The sequence below is a fragment of the Elephas maximus genome, chromosome 18, assembly GCF_024166365.1.
Source record: "Elephas maximus indicus isolate mEleMax1 chromosome 18, mEleMax1 primary haplotype, whole genome shotgun sequence".
In the NCBI taxonomy this organism is placed as follows: domain Eukaryota; kingdom Metazoa; phylum Chordata; class Mammalia; order Proboscidea; family Elephantidae; genus Elephas; species Elephas maximus.
The window spans coordinates 32,868,321-32,889,000 of NC_064836.1; the positions used below are offsets into that span (position 1 = coordinate 32,868,321).

The following is a 20,680-nucleotide window of genomic DNA, read 5'->3' on the forward strand; positions in this document are numbered from 1 at the left end:
ACTGTCTAAAGTACTTCCTCCCCCACCTCTCCCTGGTAACCGCAGTGAACATTGGTCTCTCTATATTATCTATTCTTATAAAAGAAGGATCACAACAGTATTTGTCGTTTGACTTATTTCACTTAGCACTGTGCTGTCCAGGTCCATCCATATTATAATACGTTTTGCAGGCTCATCATTGTTCTTTATGGTTGCGTAGTATTCTATTGTATGTATGTACCACAATTTACTTATCTGTACATCCGTTGATGGGCACTTGGTTGTTTCCATTTATTTGCAATTGTGACTAAAGCAGCAGTAAACATAGGTGTGTATATGCTTGTTCGTGTCATTATTTTTAGGTCCCTAGAGTATATACCGAGGAGTGGGATTGCTGGATCGTAGGGTAGTTGTGTTTCTCTTTTTTGGGGGATGCTCATTTGTTTTGTTTTGTTTTTATCACAGTAATCTGTCTGAAGTGAGTCCAGAGACCCTGGGTATAAATATAGAAATAATCCGGTTTCTTTCCCTGTTCCTGAAATATCGGTCATCTCCTTTGGCAGAGGATGAGTGGGATTTCATCATGTGTTCCATGCTGGCTTGGCTGGAGGTAAATTAACCTGATGCGGCATCACTGTTGTCGGGTCTTCGTGCGTACTTAGGCATTGGAACTGCTTTTGTAATCTTATTCTGTAAGTGATGATTGTAACTATATCCTCTGAAAACATTTGCACTGCTTAACAGACATTCTCCTCCTCAGCGGAAATTTGGACAGCCGTAAAATGATGGGTTTAATGACTGTAAGCATAATTCAGTGACCCTGTCTCCTAACTGCTATTAAAATGGTCTCTTTGTTAGCTTATTTGAATACAATATTTGTAGCACAGACTTTAGGTTCTACCTTATTGTTTCATGGCAGGTATTTAAAAAAAAAATTGTATTTATATAGTTCTAATTGTGTTACTTCTAGAATGTACTGTGTTGTTATTGCCAGAGTAATACATTAATGATAAGCAAATTCAGAGGGGATTTGTTTTCTTTTCATGATCCAAAGCAGCCAGATGTGTAATGCCTGTGAGCTCTGAGGCAGCATATCAGCTTGAGTTGGAACTGGTTTGATTCTCTGCTTTCTACAAACTGTGACACTTAGGGTTTTAAACTTGTTTGAGCCTCAGTTCTGCTATTTTAATATAAATGTAATAACACCCCATGTGGAGGATTACTGAGGGGATTAAAAATGTGCATTTAATGTATCTGACTTGTAAGTGGTACCTAATTGTATTTTCTTTCATAATTTTAGAAGTAAAAAAGAGTATTTCAGAGTAAATTGCTCACTAATGATTGTAATTCTTAGTATTTAATTTTGAAAAATGTTATATTGATTTAATACATATAAAATTCTTCTGGGACTATGCACCTTAACTGCTTTTTATTTTAAAATTAAAGAAAAAGAGACTTCTCTTTCTGATGTTGGCTTGTGGTACTGTGGTAGAGGAGTGACTGTTTGATTTGTATCATTTCTTCAGACGACAAGCGAGAGTCAGGCGTTGTATTTTGATCCTCTGGTACAACTCTTTGCCTGTGTCAGCTGCGGCTTGGCCTGTGATCTCAGTGCGTTTTTTGGTTCCACAACTCTGGACGCTGTTGGCAGTCTTCCTGTGAATCTAATCAGTGAATGGAAAGAATTTTTTTCCCAAGGCATCCACAGTTTGCTTTTACCTCTTTTGATGACTGTTATAGGCAAGTGGAACAAACTTCTTGAGAAATTCAAAATTGTAACCTTGGACATTTAAGTCAAACGGTACTGAATAGTTAAGGAAAAGAGCCAGTGAGAAAGCTTGGCATCACAGGACATCATATATGCTTTTGCATTATAGACAAGAATTGAAAAGTGGCAAGATATCCAAAGACCGTTGCGTTAAAATAATAGCCATTCAGATAGCCTGAATAGATTATCCATAACTCGAATCTCTGTTTTGAACGTTTGCTTTCTTTTTAAGGCTGAGATAGAAGTCGTTAAACTGAAATATAGATTCACTTCATGTCTAATCGGGACTGCTGTAGTGCCTATGTCAAGTTGTTATTTTAATGACATGTGTTTGACTGTGAATCGAGCTATATTACTTTCTTGTGGGATGTGTTTCTTTTTATCGTCACTAGAAAGTGAAGATCCATCTGAAACATCCTTTCAGAATGCCTTGCTGAGGCCCATGTGTGAGACGCTAACATATATCTCAAAGGATCAGCTGTTGAGTCATGAACTCCCTGCACAATCTGTGGCCGGCCAGAAAACAAACTTACCAGACCATCTCCAGACTTTGCTGAATACTTTGGCCCCGTTACTCCTCTTTCGAGCGAGACCTGTGCAAATCGCAGCTTATCACATGCTCTACAAGTAAGAGTTCTCCAAACTGAATTAACACTGTGCTGGTCTAAAAAAAAACAGAATGGGTATTTAATCCTAATTTTGAGTCATTAAAAAAAAGTCAAAGTAAAAAGAGAAAAGTAAACTTAGCACCCACTTCAATAACAGGGATGCCAGGTTGTTTGATCTTTCAGGTCCCTGTTGTCCTCGCAAAAATTATATTTAGATGGCCCTGGCCAGATGCTTGTTTCAGAAAAGGACGCATTAAAAAATGTACTCGTTACAGACCAGGTATTGACCTTTGTGCTCATGACTTAGCAGTGGGTAATTTGATAGAAAACATTTTAGTCTAATGCTCTGATTTCCAGGTTGATGCCTGAGTTGCCACAGTATGATCAAGATAATCTGAAGTCATATGGAGATGAGGAAGAGGAGCCAGCCCTGTAAGTTTTCTTATAATTTATGAATTCTTATAATTCACCTCACTTATAATGACCTAGAAGAACCAGCCAACGCAGGAGTTCTGAATTTACAGTATACCTTAAAAAAAAAAAAAAGCCGTTGCTGTCATGTCAATTCTGATTCATAGCCACACTATAGGACAGAGTAGAATGGCCCCGTAGAGTTTCTAAGGAGCACCTGGTGGGTTCAAACTGCCGACCTTTTGGTTAGCAGCTGTGGCACTTAACTGCTACGCCACCAGGGTTTCCACAGTATACATAAAAAAAAAAAAATTTTTTTTTTTTTTTTTAATATACATAGTCCACCCTTATCCACGGTTTTGCTTTCTGTGGTTTCAGTTACCCGCGGTCACCTGTGGTCTAAAAACGTTTAATGAGCAGTATGATGAAATCTGATGCAGACCAGCTCTATCCTGCCCGGGGACCACATTCATACAACTTTTATTACACTATATTGTTTATAATTGTTCTATTTTATTATTAGTTATTGTTGTGAATCTCTTATTGTGCCTAATCTATAAATTAAACTTTATCATAGGTATGTATGTATAGGTCAAAACATAATGTGTATGTAGGGGTCGGTACTATCTGTGGTTTCAAGCATCCACAGGGGCCTAAGAACATATCCCCCACGAATAAAGGGGACTAAAACAACAAACCTGTTGCTGTCAAGTCGATTCCAACTCATAGCGACCCTACAGGACAGAGTAGAAATGCTCCATAGGGTTTCCAAGGAGCAGCTGGTGGATTTGAACTGCCAACCTTTTGGTTAGCAGCCAAGCTCTTAACCTCTACGCCACCAGGGCTCCTACTGTATATTTATTCATCAGATAGATCCTTTTAAAATCATCTATAAGATATAAATGAAATCTAGAATTCATCCAAAAAGGTTGTTTATTCCTCTCGTTAATTGTCCTTAAATCACAGTATTGTTTTGCCTACTGTTTAGTAAAAGTTTCTTTGGCTACATGGTAGCCATGGAAAAGATTGGATCACCTCAAATATCTTTTGAACACCCACTTTGTGCAAGGTATTAATGCTGAGCAGGCAATACAGTGCTTAGCAAACAAGTCTTTTTTTCTTAAGAATTTATAATCTGATATAATAATCTAATATAGATATTATTACCCTTCGTTATGGGTTGAATTGTGTCCCCCCAAAATATGTTGTAAATCCTAATCTCTGTGCCTGTGGTTATAATCCCATTTTGGGAATGAGTTTTTGTCTTGAGTTAACCTCGTATAAGAGACAAAAGAGCAGATTAGGCAAGCAGAGGTAGGGGGAGAAAGATGCCAAGCCACGTGAAGGTCAAGGAGCCAAGGAATGAGAACCTTCCCCCAGAGCCAACAGAGAGAAGAAGGCTTCCCATAGAGCCAGCACCGTTAATTCAGACTTATAGTCTCCTAAGCTGTGAGAAGATAAACTTCTGTTTGTTAAAGCCACCCACTTGTGGTATTTCTGTTATAGCAGCATTGGATAACGAAGACACCTTTTAATAGAAGACATAGCATATGACAGGTGCTAAGAAAAGGGATAGATAGCTAGTTATAGTGGCACAATTGTGTACCAGAGAGGGAGGACTTTCTCTTAAAGAAGACATCTTTAAGGGTAAGTAAGCATTTCAGTAGAATAGGGAAGATCCTGTAAAGTACAGAAATAGCATGTGCGAAGGCACTGAGGCACGAATGTTCAGGAAGTGCTCCAGGAATGTTGCGTACTTGCCATTTAAAATATTTGTTTATTGTCAGTATCTTCCTCCACTGAAATGTAAGCTATATGAATGCAACAATTTTTGCCTTTTGTCCCAACTGTATCCATAGTGCCCAGCATATCTGGGCATATAGGAGACTCAAGAGTTGTACTCCTTTGTTGAATGAAAGCATAAATGAATGGTGTTGTGTAGAGTAGACAGGGTATAGTGGAAGATGAGATGGGAAGGGTGGTTTAGGGCTGGGTAATGAAGGACCTTAAAATGAAAATTTTTAGGTGTTGGGATATTTTTTGGTAGGAGATAAGACACCATCAGCTTATTTTAGCAATACAATCATGTAGCGAAGGCAACAACTTCCTGCATGCAACGTGTGTTTCTCATGTCTCTTGTGTACAAAGTGATTATGCTGCCAGGTACATTACGGTATCCCGTAGAGCTTTGCTAAGTATACAATACGGTGTTTGCATAACATCCTGTTTCACAGAACGTATTGTGGACATTAAGGGGTGCGTGACTGTAATGTGAAGCATGGATTGTAGAAAGAAGCAAGCAGAGGTGGAGACCATTCCTGAGGTTGTTATTACAGGGCATGAGGGCCATGTGGAGGGTGGAGAGATTTCAAAACTGGTATTTTAGGATCTAGTGACCATTTGGGTATAGCATAGAGAGTGGTTGGTACATGAAACGGAGTAGTTGTAGGTAAAGACCTAAGGTCAGAAGCATGGAGAATTCCTGTGTTTTTGGGCTGGGAGCCATAAGGGAAGCCAGGAGTGCAGAACAATCAGAGGTGGAAGGAGAGAACTGTGTGTCAGAGAAGAGAGTTTGAAGGTAGTGGCTGGTTAACGAGCTGAAACAGGTGTTTCAGAAAGTATGTAGAGAATGAGGCCTGTGAAAAGATGATTGGGTTTAATGAGTAAATAATTTAAGACTGTCATTCAAGAGAATGTTTGCCCTAGGGCAGGGAGGTAGGGAGGATGGAGTTCTGCTTTTATTTGCATAGTGGTCGGGGGAAGGAGAGATTGGTTAGTAACTTTGAGGGGTAAACCAATGCTCATTAAATGTGGTGGAATTGAATATTGGCTTGATGCTAGAGAGAATAGAATATAAATAAGCATTTATTAAATGCTTACTACTTTGTGCTGGGTGCTGATCACTACAAACATGCAGTGTTGTGTTTCTTTCATTCTGTAGGTGGGAAAGCAGGCTTAGAAGGTGGAAGTAATTTACACAGATTCACTTTATAAATGGAAGACTTGGGCTGTGGACTGAGGCTTCTCTCATTCCAGAGCCCTGTACTTTCTACTGCATCACAAGAAGAGTGAAGCAGGGTGGGCACATGTATGAAGATAAATAACAATGTGAGAGTAGTACAGGAGATGTCAAAGACATTGTGTGATGAACTGCCTGTGGCTTTTATGACAATTATGGTAGTTGATACATAGAGGAGGGACAGATGGCTGATGTTAGGGTAACCAGAGGACAATACAGGGAAGGGGGAACTTTGAAAGGCAGGCTAAAGGAGTGTTTTTTGAGCAAGAGTGACAAGATCTCAGTTACTACAAAAATTAATCCATGGTAAGGTCTTTAAAGGGAACAAGGAATGGGAAAGAACTGGAGAATCTCGAGGACCAGTGAGGATACTTTCAGTGGCTCACACATGAAGCAGTGAAGGTGTGATCCAGGGGGTAGTAATGGGAATGGCAAGGGCGATGGTTTCTACTTAAGTGTAGGATCTAAACATTAAGGTCCTTCATGATCTCTGTCCAAACTACTGTATCTTTACACATATAACACACTTGTCATACGTTTCAGCCACTCTGCAGACTCCCCGCACATTCTTTTTGTAAGCGTGCTATGCCATTTTTTTTTTTACGTGTTGCTGACTTCAATTTCTATCTCTGGTCACATGGAGTCTTCACCTGTAGGCTTTATCAACTTAAATTAATAGAAACAAATGCACAGTTTCAATTGTTTTTTTTCCAATTACAGGTGATTACCAAACTCGATCCGTGACTCCTTGACCATGGCTTATACCTTTATTATAGTATTTTGATCAAAAGCAACATTTTTGGACTATTTTTATATACATAAACAGGGGATTAAAGAAAATGAGCAGAACAAAAGAAAATGAACAGAAAGATACGATTCACCTGTAATATGGGAGGACGGGTCAATGAGGCAGCAGTTTGCTTCTGGAAATGCTATGAGACGTGCATGGTATATACGTGGGCACGCTACACCAGAGCTGTTTTACTCAATTTCCTCATTTTTGCGCATTGTATGTATGTATGGGTGCGTTAATTGCGAAAAAATAGTGGTGACTGTCCACCTTGATTTTTCACTATCAGTCAGCATGAGTTTTGAGGCCACATAGACCGGGACAGTTACAGGTGGAGAAAAATGGGGCATTACCAGACTGGAGGGGCAGTGTGGCTCAACGCTCTTCCTGGGAAGTGGTTTTAGGCTGCATCCACGCAGGGCAGATGAAGGTGCTGATGAGAACAAAAGCTGGAGGCACTGGTTGGAATTAGATGCGGAAACATTTGAATGTAACCATCAGGAATTTCTCCTTTATTTTTGGATGGTAATGCATCATCACGGTGCCCTGGTGACACAGTGGCTAAGAGCTTGGCTGCTCACCAAAAGGTCAGCAGTTCGAAACCACCAGCCACTCCCTGGAAAATCTATGGGGCAATTCTCCTCTGTCCTGTAGGGTTACAGGATTGTTATAGGTCAGAATCGACTCAGTGGCAATGGGTTCTTTTTTTTTTTTTGGATGCGTCATTATAGGCTTTTGGTTAGGGAGGTAACAAAAATAATGCCAACAATTAAATTGTTTTAAAACACTTGTTCCACATGAATCACACCGTCAGCACGCATTGAAAGGGCGTGCACAAGTATGTCACTTTTTGAAAATTTCATGAATTAACTGAAAGTGTTAATGAGTACAGAAGTTCAACAAAGAAGAAAATTAACTTCCATTGTCATGAATTAATGATTTTATAAATGTTAAATTTACTTACTAAAAAGAGAACCTTGTAATAAGAAGCAGTTATTTCTTGCACTTAGTCATTCTGACTGATGGGGAAGAGTGTGACAGTATGAAATAATACAGAAATTGGGATGAAATGGCAAAGTTCAAAGTCTTCATCCTCTCCTGCATCTTTTACAGAATGCTGAAGGACTTGGTAGTATTTAGTAGTCCTAATAGTCCCTCGGCATCCTGGCAGTGGTTAAGAGCTCGGCTACTAGCCCAAAGGTCGGCAGTTTGAATCCACCAGCCGCTCCTTGGGAACCCTTATGGGGCAGCTCTACTGTGTTATATAGGGTATCTATAGGATTGCTATGAGAATTGACTCAATGGCAAGGAGTTTGCTTTTGGTTAATAATTCCTCAGAGGGAGCCCTGGTGGCACAGTGGTTAAGTGCTTGGCTGCTAACCAAAAGGTCGTCAGTTTGAACCCACTAGCCGCTCCACAGGAGAAAGATACGGCAGTCTGCTTCTATGAAGATTACAGCCTCGGAAACCCTATGGGGCAGTTCTCCTCTCGCTATAGGGTTGCTGTGAGACTGTAATCTTTACAGGAGCATACTGCCGAGTCTTTTCTCCCACAGCTGGTGGGTTTGAACTGCCCACCTTTTGTCATCAACTTTGGCAACTCACAACAGTAGTTGCTTGGACTAGCTGAGAGACTTTCGGCTAATCATTTAGCTTCTCTGGGTGTATTTTTTTTTTTTAACTCTCTGAAACAGAATGTTGAAATAGATGTTTTCTAAAGGTGTCCTTCAGATGCCAACTTTGAGAGTCCGTGTTTTTATAGCTTATCTTCTGTTCTGCGGTTGTTATTATGTGAAATTAGGAGGTAAAACTGGATCTGTGAAAGGAGTCTTTTTTAAAAGGTTTCTGGAAAACAAAGGTTTTTCTAAAATGCTTGAACTTTATAAATACTGTTAATTTGTTATGGGACAAGCTGTGAAGAAAATTGTGGGTGTTCTGATCTATCACTGATTTTTTAGGTCACCACCGGCAGTGCTGATGTCTCTTCTTGGCACTCAAGAGGACTTACTGGAAAATGTTTTGGGGTGTATTTCTGTTGGACAGATAGTAACTATTAAACCACTGAGTGAGGACTTCTGTTATGTTCTGGGGTACCTCCTCACGTGGAAATTAATACTTACTTTCTTCAAAGCGGCTTCATCTCAGGTAAATGAATATGTGACAGCTTCTGTTCTTTATGTGCTTCACTATTCCTGTCCTACACCCCTTCCTTCTCTTTATTTCGATGGGAAAAAAAAAAAGAGATGCTATACATTTTAATCCTATCTGGCTAAATTCACATGTTCTGCTAAGGTTATTCATGTCCCCCCTTCCCTACCCCTATAGCTGTACAGCTGTACACTGTTTTACTTACACACACACACACACACACACACACACACACACACACACGGGATGTGGCTGAATGAATTTTTTTTTAATTGAATATAGTCAGCAAGTCCTTTTATTGCAGGGAACAAGATTTATGTAACTTCATTTTGTCCTACTGTAGTAATAATTTCAAAAAAATTAGATCCTGCCGTTTTTTCTTTGGTCAACTTCTAACTCTCTTGTGGAGATTTCATTGGATAATATCATTGGAAATTTACCTTATTTGAAAATCAGTGCTTAGACAAAGATCTTTGAAGCATTACCTATATAATTCAAACCATTACCTCTAAATGGTGAAAATACCGTTAACAATCATTTTTCTTGCTCAGATTATTCTAGCAGCCTCTAGATGTCACTGTTGTCTTGTGTTTTGAGAAGAAAGACCTCATTGTCCAGGAAGGGAGCTGGAAAGATTTGCTCCAGTCTTTTTTCTTTTTACTTTTAGTCAGATCCTCACTTGAAGAATCTCAGTCAAACCGTGATTCATTCATCCTAATAACTTATGTGGTGTCTTTGACAGATCAATACAAAAAGATGTAGTTTATCACTTTGTATTTACAGTGTGATTGAATACTCATGGCGTTCGTTGTCCAGTGTTTTTTTTTTTTTCTTCTTTCCAGAATTCTTAAATTTTAATTTATGCTGCTGCTCTTACTCGGTATCTTGGTGCAAGTATATCACTATATGCCTCTTCATATTTGTATATCTAAGGGAACTATCAAGTCACAGAGGCAATCCTGATCTCGTTGTTCAGTAGATTCGTTTTATTTCTCTTCAGGCCTGTCAGCTATGTGTGTGACTTCAGCTAGGTTCTGTTTTGCCAATCATGTATTTCAGGAGCTCCTTGTTGGGCTTTTCACATTAGTGTCCGAAAATATTGTTGATCTTTTAAAAAATTGCAGCAGATTGAGGCTTTTGCTTTTGTTATATTCAGAACTCAGAAAAATGGTCATGTATCATCTTTTTTATTAAGCTGGGGTGGGGTGGAGGGCAGGGCTGTAAAGAGTTTTACAAGAGCATTTATTGAGCCTAGAGCTTGAACTGAGGATGGATAAACCAGAATAACCTGGTAAATAACACTGAGCTCAACTCTTAAGCAAACTGAAAAAAAAAAAAGTTAAAACTTTAATTGGTTCCAAATCAAGGGTGTTTTTTTTTTACTTCTCAAAAACACCCCACGTGAAGATGGTGCCCGGCTACCACCAACGACCACCCTGGCAGGGATCACACCAGAGAGTCCCAGGCAGAGCAGGAGAAAAACGTAGAACAGAATTCAAATTCACATAAAAAGACCAGACCTACTGGTCTGGCAGAGACTGGAGGAACCCTGAAACTATGACCCCTAAACGCTCTGCTAACCCAAAACTGAAACCATTCTGGAAGCCCACGTTTCAGACAAAGTTTAGACTGACTTATGAAACAAACAATAACACATGTGAGGAATGTGCTTCTTAGTTCAATCAATATATGAGATCAGATGGGCACCTCCTGTCTAAAAGCAGGACCAGAAGGCAGGAAGGGACAGGAACTGGACAAATGGTCACAGGGAACCTGGGTTGTAAAGGGGGAGTGTGCTGTCATATTGTGGGGATTACAATCAGTGTCACAAAGCGATATGTGTAGAAATTTTTGAATGAGAAAAAACAAAAACAAGAATGCCCGTAGTGAGTCAGTTGGATAAAGGGGTGTGTGTGTTTTACGGCTTTATTGAGATATGTTTCACATACCATAAAACTCACCCACTGAAAGCGTACAGTTTGGTGTTTTTAGTATATTCACTGAGTTTTGCAGCCATCATCACTATCTAATTTTAGAACATTTTCAACTTCTCCAAAAGAAACATACCCATTAGCAGTCACTTCTTATTTCTCCCCACACCCCCAGCCCCTGGCAACCACTGATCTGTGTTCTGCCTTTATGGATTTGCCCGTTGATGTCTCACATATGCAGCCTTTTGTGTCTGGCTGCCTCACTTAGCATAACATGTTTGAGGTTCATCCGTGTTATAGCATATATCAGTACTTCATTCTTTCTTATGGCTGTATAAATACTCCATTGAACAGATGCATCACATTTTATTTATCTGTGCAGCAGTTAATGGACATTTAGGTTGTTTCCACTTATTTTGCTATTATGATAAAGCTGCTGTGAACATTGATGTACAAGTTTTTGTGTGGACACATGTTTTCATTTCTCTTGGGTTTTTAGCCTAGGAGTGGAATTGCTGGCCCATGTATATGTGTGTTTCAAAGTCCATTGATATAGACAAATTATTTTTAAGTTCTACTTTGCCTCTAATTTTCTATTTTGAACAAGTCAGATTTATAAAGTTGGAAGAATAATCCATATGCCCTTCTCCGAGATTCACCAGTTGTTAGCATGTTGCTACATTGCAAATGTTTGCTCTTTCCTTTTTTTTACTGAACTGCTTGAAAGTTGCAGACATCGTGATGTTTAACCAAAAAATATTTACATATGTATTTCCTAAGAAGAACACAGACATGTTTCTACATAAGTGTAATGTACTATCACACATTAATTTTTATGAAATAATATTACCTATTTTGTATTTAAATTTCCCCAGTTGTCTCAATAATATCCTTTATAGTTTTTTCCCCTTTATTCAGGATTCAATTGAGGATCGTGTTTACATTTGTTTGTCATATCTTTTTAGTTTCTTTAACTTATAATTCTCTTATATGTATATTTTCTTTTTTGCCACTGACCAGGCCAGTTGTTTTATAACCTGTAATACAATTTGGATTTATCTGATTGTTTGTTTATGATTAGGTTTTGAATAAATATTTTTGGCAAGAAGACTTACTACACAGGTGGTGATGTCAGTGTCTCCCTTTATTGGTGGTGTAAAGTTTGGGTACTTGGTAAAGGTCGTGTCTCCCGGATTCCTCCATTGTAAATGTACTTCGATCAACACATATTAGAAATCAGTTCCAAATCATATGTCTTGATCCTGTGTTTAAGCATTATAAACCAAAAAAAAAAACAAACTCATTGCTGTCGAGTTGATTCTGACTCACAGTGACCCTATAGGACAGAGTAGAAATTCCCTATAGAGTTTCCAAAGAGCACCTGGTGGATTAGAACTGCTGACTTTTTGGTTAGCAGCCCTAGCTCTTAACCACTACAAGGAGATACAAAAGAATCTTACCCTGGGGATTTATAGTGTAGCAGAACAGGCACAAAGACTGGATAGCTACAAAGTAAATGAGAACAAATACAAGCTGTACTTTTCGAGGGATAAGAAGGAGTTCTAAAGTGGGAGCCCTGAACACATCCCTATGACACACCCAGTGGTGCCAGATTTTCCCATTTTTAAGAGAGAAACCAGACATGCATATTTTTATGTGAAATTTCTTGATCTGTAAGACACTGAGGAGTCTCAAGGACCCCTGGTAGTGCGGTAGTTAAAGTGCTTGGCTGCTAACCAGAAGGCTGGTGGTTCAAATCCACCAGCCGGTCTCTGGGAGAAAGATGTGGCGACCTGCTTCCATAAAGATTACAGCCTTGGAAACCCAGTGGGGCAGCTTGGCTCTGTTGGGTAGGGTCGCTATGAGTTGGAATTGACTCGATGGCAGTGGGTTTGGCTTTGGTTGGTAAGAAGTTCCCAAGATGTTTTGGACTACTAGTTTGTGCATTCTGTCCTAAAGGGATGCTGGAGTGTTTGATGAAGGGTGGGGTCAGCCATAAAAATGGGATTAGTTTTAAGCAGGAATTTGAAAGATTAAGGATTACAGCATGAAAGGAATGTGTGGAAGACTCAGGAGGAGAGCAAGCAAATCATCTGTGGGGAGTGGGGAAGAGATTTTCTTGGCTTGAGCAGAGACTCCCAGCTGAGGTGAGCTTATCAACATGGAGACTTTTTTTTAGAAAGGTGTGTTTGAAGCATGTGTCTAATAATGAGGGAATAATGAAAATGCTGGTTTCTGAGGACAGGGAACAGTGCCATCCAGGGGCACATTTGGGAAGTAAGAATGTGGCATATATTTTGTAGGACTTCCATGTAACTCAAATTACTGCATTTGTTTATTAAGTGTTCTATATAATCTGTCATACTTTAGTTTGTTTTTATTTACTGCTTCTCATAGTTTAACTAGATTTACTTACAAATTCTTTGTTCTCCACCAGCTTCGGGCTCTCTATTCGATGTACCTTCGGAAAACAAAGAGTTTGAATAAATTGCTCTATCACCTGTTCAGGCTTATGCCAGAAAATCCAACCTTTGGAGAGTCAGTTCTTGAGTTCTCAAATAAGGACCCAAAAACATTCTTTACTGAGGAGCTCCGTTTGAATATTAGAGGTCAGTAAGATGTGTGTTTGTGTCTTTCGTGGAGACTCAGTTCATTCATGAGATTATGTTATTATGCTCTGCCCTGGGAGGTGTGGAGAAGAATCCCAAGCGTGGGTGCTAGCTGTGAGATGCTGTGAGGATAAAATGAAAGGTTTTTCATACTTCTTTAAATAGGACATGTAATTGGATCTTACAGGTAAGGCTGTGAAGAATTTCGTAAGTTTTTGAAGCTTAGTGTGCTGAAGCTATTACCTTTAAGTGTAAACAAATATAATTTGTTATGTGATAATGTTTTGTGGGCTTGTAAATCAGCAGTCTTCAGTTGGGCAAACAAAGATGAGTAAAATTATTTTCTTTCCTCTGGGAGCTCAAGTTTTAGCTGAGGGCCTAGACATACATGTGTCTAACTACACCCCAGTGTTGTACAGGATTTACTAAGAATAGGACTTCTTAAAAAAATCCTGAAGATCTGAGGTTGGAACTGCTTCTTGTGAGTTGGGTACCCTGCAACTTTTGCTTAGCTCAGGGAGCTCTGGAGAAAGTAAAGGAAGCCAGACTCCTTTTCATAATTTATAACAGAGAGGTTCTTTAATTGTTCCTTCTTTTTTTAAATATACATGTTCCATTTTGTTTGTGGTCATTCACGTGAAATACAGAACGCTGTTTATAGGCAGCTTCTTCCATGTCAGTTGAGAGTTTCACTCTATACCATTTGCTGTTCTTACGGTTCATTTTGAAAACATGGGAGGAAGCTGGCCTTCTTGGAGGTCTGGTTTCTTTGGTGTGTGTATCTTATGAGCTATACCACTCTTGTTGAGGAATTACAGATGATTTTCTAAGGAAAATTCTAATATCAGTCTGTTTTTCTATGTAAGAAATACATGCTCCTAACTAAGAATTTGTTTTTTCCTCAGAAACTGCAACTCTTCCATACCAGATTCCGCACTTGGCTTGTTCCGTCTATCACATGACGTTAAAAGACTTGCCCGCTATGGTTAGGCTGTGGTGGAATAGCAGTGAGAAGCGTATTTTCAATATTGTAGATAGGTTTACAAGCAAATATGTCAGCAATGTGCTTTCTTTTCAAGAAATATCTTCTGTGCAAACAAGTACGCAACTGTTTAACGGAATGACGGTCAGTATTTGCTCAGCTTTCTCTAGAAAAGATACTTGAGTATTGGTTATGTCTGTCATTGTAGTGATTATCATCACAAAACTTAGAGGAATTGTCTGTTCTGTTTTCTGAATTTTGTGTGTTATATGTCAAAATTACATAAAGCATGGATTGAAAAGGTATAATTTTATGGATTTATTTACACAGCAGATAGTTTTTGAGCATTCATAAGTTTGTATAAAGTTTATAGTGGGATACTTACTAGATGCCAGGTACTATGTGCCAGTCACCTGGGAAATGACTAGTTCAGGAAGGTTGGATCCCTGTCCTGTAATAGCATAAAATCTCGCAGACGGAAAAGACCAATGTTGATATTGTTGTTTTGCATTGGGAACTGCAAAGTGTCACACTGAGAGGCAGAGTGCTCTGGAATCAAAGTGGGAAAAGGTTACGTCTGGCTAAGCGGATAAGGTGAGACTTCATGGAGGAAGGTTACTTTGAGATGGTCAGGTGAAAAATGAGGGGAAAAGTACTTAATATATAGAAAGTAGTATGGCAGAAACAACAAACATGGAGATGAGAATGTAACTTCTATGGTTGCCCAAGAAGTGATAAGTAACCTAGCGTTCACGTGGAGTAGGATTCCTGAAAGGGAAGAGTCAAGCGAGCAGACTGCTTGAACAATGAGTTGGGGCGATATTGAGGAAGGCCTCTAATTACAGCCTGAGATATTTGATCTTATTCAGCCACTAAAGATTTTTCCCTCAGCTGTGGCGTGGTCAGAGTTAGCATTTGTGAAATTGCTCTGTTGGCAGTATATAGTGAGGGCTGTTGGCATAGAGACTGGATTCAAATGAATCGCTTGGGAAGACTCTTGGTGTAGGTGTTATGAACAGTGAGGGGGTCCTGAGTGAGGCAGTGTCAGTGGAAATGTAAAAGGACAAGGATGGGAGAGATTTTATGGTGGTGATGTAGTCAGGCTTGCAACTAGCTAATATCTGGGATAAGGTCGTTTTTAGGTGCTGTCAAATTAGCACCAACTCATAGCGACCCTGTGTCCTGTGCCATCCTCACAATTGTTGTTATGCTTGAGCCCATTGTTGCAGCCAGTGTGTCAGTCCATCTCATTGAGGGTCCTCCTATTTTTCGCTGACCCTGTACTTTACCAAGCATGATGTCCCTCTCCAGGGACTGATCCCTCCTGATAACATGTCCAAAGTATGTCAGACATAGTCTTGCCATATTTGCGTCTAAGGAACATTCTGGTTGTACTTCTTCTAAGACAGATTTGTTCGTTCTTTTGTCATTCCATGGTGTATTTAGTATTCTTCGCCAACACCACAATTCAAAGGCATCAATTCGTCTTCAGTCTTCCTTATTCATTGTCCAGCTTGCACATGCATATGATACAATTGAAAATACCATGGGTTGGGTCAGGCACACCTTAGTTTTAGGTAGAAGGAGGGATATAAGATGACACTATGGTTTTCAGCCTGGCAATGAGGAAGTCAGAAGAATATGTTTGTAAAGAATGACAGTTTGCTTTTTACTGTGTTGAGCTTACAGTGTCATAAAATCACTATCAAATATTCCAGATATTTAAAGCCATTTATTCAGTATCTTATGTCAGATGAATGAGTATGTCTGTCTGCTTTTTGCTTGAATGAAAACATTGGATGCTAACAGTCAACCTATCAGTATCAAAATGTTTTTGGAAAGAAAGAAATTTTGGGGGAAAAAATTACTCTCACGTGTTGCAGGTGAAAGCTCGCGCTGCCACTCGCGAAGTCATGGCTACGTACACCATTGAGGACATAGTCATTGAACTCATAATACAGCTGCCTTCCAATTACCCTCTGGGCTCAGTAACGGTGGAAAGCGGGAAGAGGGTCGGCGTGGCCGTGCAGCAGTGGCGGAACTGGATGCTGCAGTTGAGCACTTACCTCACCCATCAAGTACGTTTATGCTCACACACTTGGCTTTCCAAGCTAGCAAAAGCCTTATAATCTACTGTTTGAACGGACAGTAAGACCTAAAATATGTCTCTTCTGCTTAGAGTAGAAATTAAGACACTCTGTTTCCTTGGATCATCACAGATATATGCCTAAATGACTTGAACCTGCCAGCTCTGTTTTACTTTTTTAAAGCTCCCATTATCTGGTGTCAGGGAGGAATGGCTTTACTTCACTGACCTTGCAGAAGGTGGAGAACAATACCTGTTGCTGTTGTCACGTGCCGTTAGGTCGATTCCGACTCACAGTGAGTCAGTGTGTCCAAGCAGAGCTGCCCCATAGGGTTATCTAGGCTGTAATCTTTACAGGAGTAGATCTCCGGGTCTTTTCTACTGCAGAGCCACTGGTGGTTTCAAACCGCCAACCTTCAGTTAGCTGCCAAGCACTTAACCGTTGTGCCACCAGGGCTCCTTGTTAAGGAAATTATTTGAGAGTGAATTTTTTGTAAGGTACTGGATGAATGCCTTCTGAACTATACTTTTACATTTCAACTGTCTTCCGTGGCTAGAGAAACCTCAAGACTTTGAAAGACAAAACATTTGACCTTTAAACAAATTATAAGTCCTCCAGTTGTGCGTGCACATTGTGGTATCTCACAGGCATTCTGCTGTGATTACAAATTATTTTAAAACAAATGTGCCCACGAGTATAGTAAAGCTGGAATAAATCAGCAGTTGGGAAGGTGACACAATTAATTTCATTATCGTCAGTTAAAGCTGAGGAGAACTAATCTAAGTGATTTAATTATTAAAAAGATGTCATCAAACAAGCTGAGACTAGAAGACAAAGTATTGGTGCAGAAGCCTTTCTTTTAAGTCTCTCTTTAATGGAGAAAAATTACATCTCGTTCCTAAAAATTTGGGAGGTTGTTTTAAAAACCGGCATTCAAAGCTTAGAGTATGCGAGGATAGCCAGGCAGATTCTCCTCTCAGAATTATAATTCTGCCTTGCAAATGTGTGAAATTTAATACAAATAACATTGATGATGGGTGGTCCTTATTGACTCTTTCTTTTCTCCTTCTTGTTACCAGAATGGGAGTATCATGGAAGGCTTAGCATTATGGAAAAATAATGTTGATAAACGTTTTGAGGGTGTTGAAGACTGCATGATCTGTTTCTCAGTCATTCATGGTTTCAACTATTCTCTTCCCAAAAAAGCCTGTAGAACATGCAAGAAGAAGTTCCATTCAGCCTGTTTGGTAAGTCTAAAGAGAAATGAACTTTTGTAATATTTTATATATATTATATATATGCGATATCTGACTTTGGAAAAGAAAACAATGGATGTCAGACTCTTAATTGTAGTTAGTTAACGGGAGACATTAAAAAATGATTTTTCAAGATTTATTAAAGATAATTAGTAATTTACCGAGACTGGTAGCATCAGAGTACTTGAACTCAAGCTATAAATGGTCTTGTGAAATTTAGAGCATATTGGAGACTAAAAGAATTCAGACTGGGGGCAGGAATGTTGACAGTTTGAACTTGGAAAGGAGGTTTCCTTTTTAAAATTTGGTAGAAATTGGGTTAAGAGGGGAGGGAAGGACAAGAAAACCGACATTTACGTACCAACCACCGAGCTAATTTTACAGACATACGCACGTACGTGTGTGTATATTTGTACGTGTAACGAGGCATTGGTGGCTCTGTGACAAAATTCTTCCACATGGTAGACTCAGATTTGATTCCTGGCCAACGCACCTCACAAGCAGCCACCAGTCATGTCACTGGAGGCTTGTGTGTTACTGTGATGCTGAACAGGTTTCAGCAGAGCTTCCAGACTAAGACGGACTGGGAAGAAAGGCCTGGCGGTTAGCTTCTGAAAATCAGCCAGTAAAAACCGTATGGGTCACACTGGTCTGACCTGCAGCTGATCACGGGGATGGCGCAGGACTGGGCCACATTTCATTCTGTGGTTCATGGGATGGCCGTGAGTCGGAACTGACTCGATGGCAGCTAACGACAACTGTGTGTGTGTGTTTGTGCACACACATACATAGATGTTTATGTGTGTATGTGTGTAAATTACGACATATATGTGTTCTTATTTAGTCCTCATGTCAATTTTACGAAGTAGAAAATGATTTAATTTCCAGCGCATAGATGAGGGAAACAGGCTTCCAAAAGGTTAAACAAGCTGCCGAGTATTTCATACCAAGTAAGTTTTGGAGCTGTTTGGCATCAGAGCCCTTGCTCTTTTCTGCCATCATATTGAAAGGGAAGTCGCCCTGTGTTCATTTGCTTCCCAGGAGGTCTTCCTTACTTATCTTGGTGGTTGTGTGCATGAGCCCATATCCAAAGAATCATTCATCATGTAGCCTTTGGAAGACCATTCAGTTGTGTTGTTTTTGATAAGATGAATGAAGAGGGCAAGTATTTTAGTGTTCTCTTTTTCTCTTGATAATTTTAGGGTTACTTTAGATGTGTGGAGCCCTAGTGGCTCAGTGGTTAAGAGCTTGGCTGCTAACCAAAGGTCAGCGGTTGCAGTCTACCCCACAGCTGCTCCTTGGAAGCCCTTGGGGGGCAGTTTTGCTCTGTCCTTGTAGGGCCGCTATGAGTCAGAATCGACTTGACAGCAGTGGGGTTTTTTTGTTTGTTTTTTTGGTTTAGATGTGTCTTTAAGATGTCACCTTTAAAAAGTTTTTTTTAACATTAAAACCGTTTTCTTTTTCAGTACAAATGGTTTACGTCTAGCAACAAATCCACTTGTCCACTGTGTCGTGAGACCTTTTTCTGAGGTACTTTTATCACTGGAAGTGATCCCTGAAGTAAATCAAGTAAAGACATTGAATTTGGATCCATCCTCAAGTGTCGATGTGAAGAAGCCAGTGAGCTGTACTTTTAAACAGGAGCGTCTCTGGGAAGTTATTTTGGTTAATGTAATGATCCTAAAATCAGGTTTACTTACCTTTAGATTGCTTTTTAAATGCTTGGAAACCTTTTCTTTTACAAAAGAATATAACATATTTGAAAGAAAATATTTATATTAATAGTTTAATCTATTTGTATATTTTAAAATAAATATGAAAGAAACCCTAAATTACAGAAGTGGAATTTGTGAAAGCATTTCACCAACTATATTAGACCGAGAAATCTGTTCAGCTTGTTGATCTGTGTTGTAGACCAGTCCAGGTGAGGCAAAATGAACTGAGGGTTAACGATTTACATCTACAGATAAATTTTAAGACTTGTTATTTATTAGTTTGACAACAAAAATACTGAGAAATATTCTGATATTTGTAGATTTTTTTTAATTATTAAAAGGACTAAGGTATTTAATATGGCTTTATCTTAAGCTATTTGCAGCATGCTGTGAAATCCTATATAAAAGAGTGAACTGTAAGGTGCCTCTATTTATCAAGAATTATGAAATTTAGAAAATCAAATTCATGACACTGACAGTTTGCTTGTGGAAGAATTTCCATGTATGTATTTGTGGAATCTGAATCGCAAACTTAGCAGTGAATTACGCAGTTTGAATGAGTCTCCAGAGGGTGAGAATTTGAGAGAAATGGGAATTAGATTATTTCATTCATGAAGCAGAAAGGTAGTCATCCCTCTCATGAGAGGGGAAGTAAACGAGTATTTCTGAAATATAAGGTCTGGTGGAAAAACAGAAAATTTAAAGGTGTTATAGAAAGCCCTCAATTTTGTAAGCAAAATATTGCTCTTATTACTGGCCAATAAGGGATCTGTGGGAGCTGATTCTTCTCAGCCTTCAGAAATAAAAGTTAAGAATTTTAATAGTAAATTTAGTGTAAGAGGCTGAAGTGGAGTGGGTGAAAACCTGTCTTTTGCTGCAGCATCATTCCCCTCAATAACTGTGCCCAAAATACAGACGTGTGGACATCTGAAACTTGGAATACTTTTATTGCAGTCTTCCATTTCATGGGACTTATTAGCATATGTAATACCTGGGTTCCTTGAGATCAGCTGATCATTTCTGTTGCAAATGTTTTATTGGCAAAAAGCAACCCATGTTAAATAAAACTACTGCTTACCATCAACTGGGTAACATGGCTGTTATTGAAATAGTTTGAATATGGTCACAGGAGTACAGCTGGGAGCAGAGCATAATGTGTGAGTGTTTCTAGGGGCCGTGTCCCAGCCAGTTCCGTCTGTCTCCTTGTTTTTCCCACGTGGTATCTGTTATCTTCTAGCCTTAAGGCTCAAGGAGTCAAGGAGTGAAGTACAGATAGCAGAATCCAACTACTTCTTCTTAACCCTGTCCTAAAATATTCCCTATCTTTCTGATACAGCAGTCCCAAAGGATCTTGCTACTCCTTTCTGAAAGTTTTCTT

General features: G+C 39.3%; 1 protein-coding gene across 1 annotated transcript in view; it reads left to right on the forward strand.

Moving 5' to 3' along the window:
* LTN1 (listerin E3 ubiquitin protein ligase 1) overlaps nucleotides 1–20,386 on the forward strand; it is a 65,714-nt gene extending 45,328 nt beyond the window's left edge. The window contains exons 21-30 of the mRNA XM_049858653.1: nucleotides 445–589; nucleotides 1,506–1,723; nucleotides 2,144–2,374; nucleotides 2,713–2,787; nucleotides 8,533–8,719; nucleotides 13,091–13,262; nucleotides 14,168–14,388; nucleotides 16,128–16,322; nucleotides 17,411–17,578; nucleotides 19,054–20,386. Coding sequence (XP_049714610.1) covers nucleotides 445–589; nucleotides 1,506–1,723; nucleotides 2,144–2,374; nucleotides 2,713–2,787; nucleotides 8,533–8,719; nucleotides 13,091–13,262; nucleotides 14,168–14,388; nucleotides 16,128–16,322; nucleotides 17,411–17,578; nucleotides 19,054–19,116 — 1,675 coding nt within the window. The 3' untranslated portion in view covers nucleotides 19,117–20,386. The remainder of the gene's footprint in view (nucleotides 1–444; nucleotides 590–1,505; nucleotides 1,724–2,143; nucleotides 2,375–2,712; nucleotides 2,788–8,532; nucleotides 8,720–13,090; nucleotides 13,263–14,167; nucleotides 14,389–16,127; nucleotides 16,323–17,410; nucleotides 17,579–19,053) is intronic.
* The last annotated feature ends 294 nt before the right edge of the window (nucleotides 20,387–20,680 follow it).